The sequence below is a fragment of the Chaetura pelagica genome, unplaced genomic scaffold (assembly GCF_000747805.2).
Source record: "Chaetura pelagica isolate M959 unplaced genomic scaffold, ChaPel_1.0 scaffold532, whole genome shotgun sequence".
NCBI classification, from domain to species: Eukaryota; Metazoa; Chordata; class Aves; order Apodiformes; family Apodidae; genus Chaetura; species Chaetura pelagica.
In genome coordinates this window covers 26,878-29,085 of record NW_009952282.1, presented here as the reverse complement: position 1 = coordinate 29,085, position 2,208 = coordinate 26,878, and the positions used below count along the sequence as shown (strand labels likewise).

Genomic DNA, 2,208 nt, shown 5'->3' with positions numbered 1-2,208 from the left:
TTGCTGTTTGGAATTTGGAAATTGCCAAAGGGAATTGCTGCACATGAAAAGGGAAGGATTTCTCTCTTGCTCTAGAGCTGCAACTCAGCCCAAGGGATCTCAGCCTGATTCACTGGGGGTGATGCTGCTGTAGCTCCAGTAGTGCTGGTGGCATTTGGATAGGAGAAGGGATTGTGATTGGCCAAGGCTGGGGTTGTATCACTGGGAGAGAGACTAACAAGGGTATAGGGAGCTTTTAAAAGAGGAATTTGGGCTAAATGAGTCAAAGAAGTGCCCTGTGTGATTGCAGCTGAGGAGCTCTGCTCTCCTGGCTGTATCTGCAGCACAGGAAGGTCAGGTCAAGCCTGATGGATGAAAGAGGTTGAGCTGAGGGCCCACCTGCAACCTCACTGCTTTGCAATAGCATCAGAAAGCCTTCCTTCCAGGTAGATGAATAATGACTCTGGAATTAAGCCAGTGGTCACACAGTAGCACAGTGAGGCAGTGCAGGCCAGGCAGACGTGCTGACAGATGAGCTTTTGTCCAGGTAGATGAATAATGACTCTGGAATTAACCCAGTGGTGACACAGTGAGGCAGTGCAGGCCAGGCAGATGTGCTGACAGATGAGCTTTTTAAAGAAACCTCTTTCATTTCCAGATGATGTACGTGCCCATGATGAGCCCCAGCTGGCAAGGCAGCAGCCACAGAGAAGGTGAGCCACTTCTGCCATGATGCTCTGTCCTGGTTTGCCATTTGGATCATCTCCTTGGGCCTCCTGAAGGTCATCTGAGGGAGAAGGAAACAGGGAAGACCAGGGGTTTGCCTGGGTCACAGCCAGGTATTCTTTCCTGTGTTTCCCTGGGGGAAGCTGTGAGGGCAGTGGGGTTCAGAGTTAGGGCAGTGCTGTGCTTTGTAGGCTCTGTGGAAGAGTCTTCTTGCTTGCCAGGCTCTCATCACCAATTGTGGGCACCCTTGAGGGTGCCCTGATGCTGAGCAACCCCGTGTTTGAACACACACGACGTGTGTCTCTGTTCTTTCTTGACAGGTGTGTTTGCTCCTGAAGCCTCAGCAGGGAGAGGCAGCAGCCCTGGAGACTGGCACAGACCCAGCCATTTCAGCCCTGACAAGAGGGAATAGTGTGGTTTGGGTGAGTACAATTCCCAGCATGACTTTTATGGCCCCCAGGTCTGCAGGTTTGGGGGCAGAGTGGGGCAAGTGGCTGCTCAGGAGAAAGGGCCTCCTTGAAATGTGCTTCTTGGCTGTGGGCATGTTAAAAGGCATTTAACTCTAGGTGTTTTTAGGACTCACTTATGGGGAAATGCAGTGGAAAGGTAATAAAACAACAGTGCCAGCACCCTTGGCAAAGGTTGATGGGGTGGCAACCCAATGCCTGCAGAAGGGCTCACAGAACAAGGGTCTGACCAGTTGCCAAGGCAGCAGAAGACCTTTTTCATTTTCCTCTTGTTGCTTCACTCCCAGGAAGACACCCCAACTACAGAGCTCACAGCTTGTGCTCTCTCAAGTAGCCCATCCCACCATCTCATGTGCAAACACCCGTGTCCTGGTGTGCAGGGAGTGTGAACAGTGTGCAAGGAGATTAACCTGCTGGCCTGAGATGAGCACATGGCTCAAACCTTCACCTACAGCTCTGCTTTTTTGCCTCCATCTCTCTTGGGTAGCAGACACAGGTTTCTGGCTAATCTTTCATGGACACTTTGGACTGGCTTGGTTGGTTATTTTTTTCCCTCATTGCCCTTAGCAGGGGTGGATCCCTTGGCTGTGGGATGTGGAACATTCCCTGGCTGCACATTGGCAAAAGCACAGAGGAGTTTTGGAGAGGTGGGTGTTTGCCTCCTCTCCCAAGTAACAACTGGACTTAGAGGAAATGGCCTGAAGTTGAGCAATCACTGTGACAGCCTCTTGTATTTGAATAGCAGCAGTTTTTTGCCTTGCCCTTTGTCCACCTCTTCTGGATCTGTTTGGAGGGATCAGTCCCATTGCTGCACTGAGGAAACTGTTCTTGCCTCTGGGGGATGCAGAGCTTGGGTTATCCCTTGACTTCTCTATGTCTTTAGCCCCAATTTCAAGGCCCTAATTCCTGGAGAAAACCCAACAAGGTTTCAGTGGAGAAGCAGAAGCCTTCTGCAAACCTCCTGCTCCATGTTGCACTTTGCAAGCACTAGAAATGCACCTTCCAAAGATTCATGCAGGTTGGGAGGGACTTCTGG

The 2,208-nt window shown here is 51.0% G+C and overlaps 1 protein-coding gene across 1 annotated transcript in view; it reads left to right on the top strand.

Annotated features, from left to right (window-relative positions):
• SPP2 (secreted phosphoprotein 2, 24kDa) overlaps positions 1-1,117 on the top strand; it is a 5,251-nt gene extending 4,134 nt beyond the window's left edge. The window contains exons 5-6 of the mRNA XM_010007800.1: positions 638-692; positions 1,026-1,117. Of these exons, the coding sequence (XP_010006102.1) occupies positions 638-692; positions 1,026-1,117 (147 nt within the window). The remainder of the gene's footprint in view (positions 1-637; positions 693-1,025) is intronic.
• Positions 1,118-2,208: the final 1,091 nt, after the last annotated feature.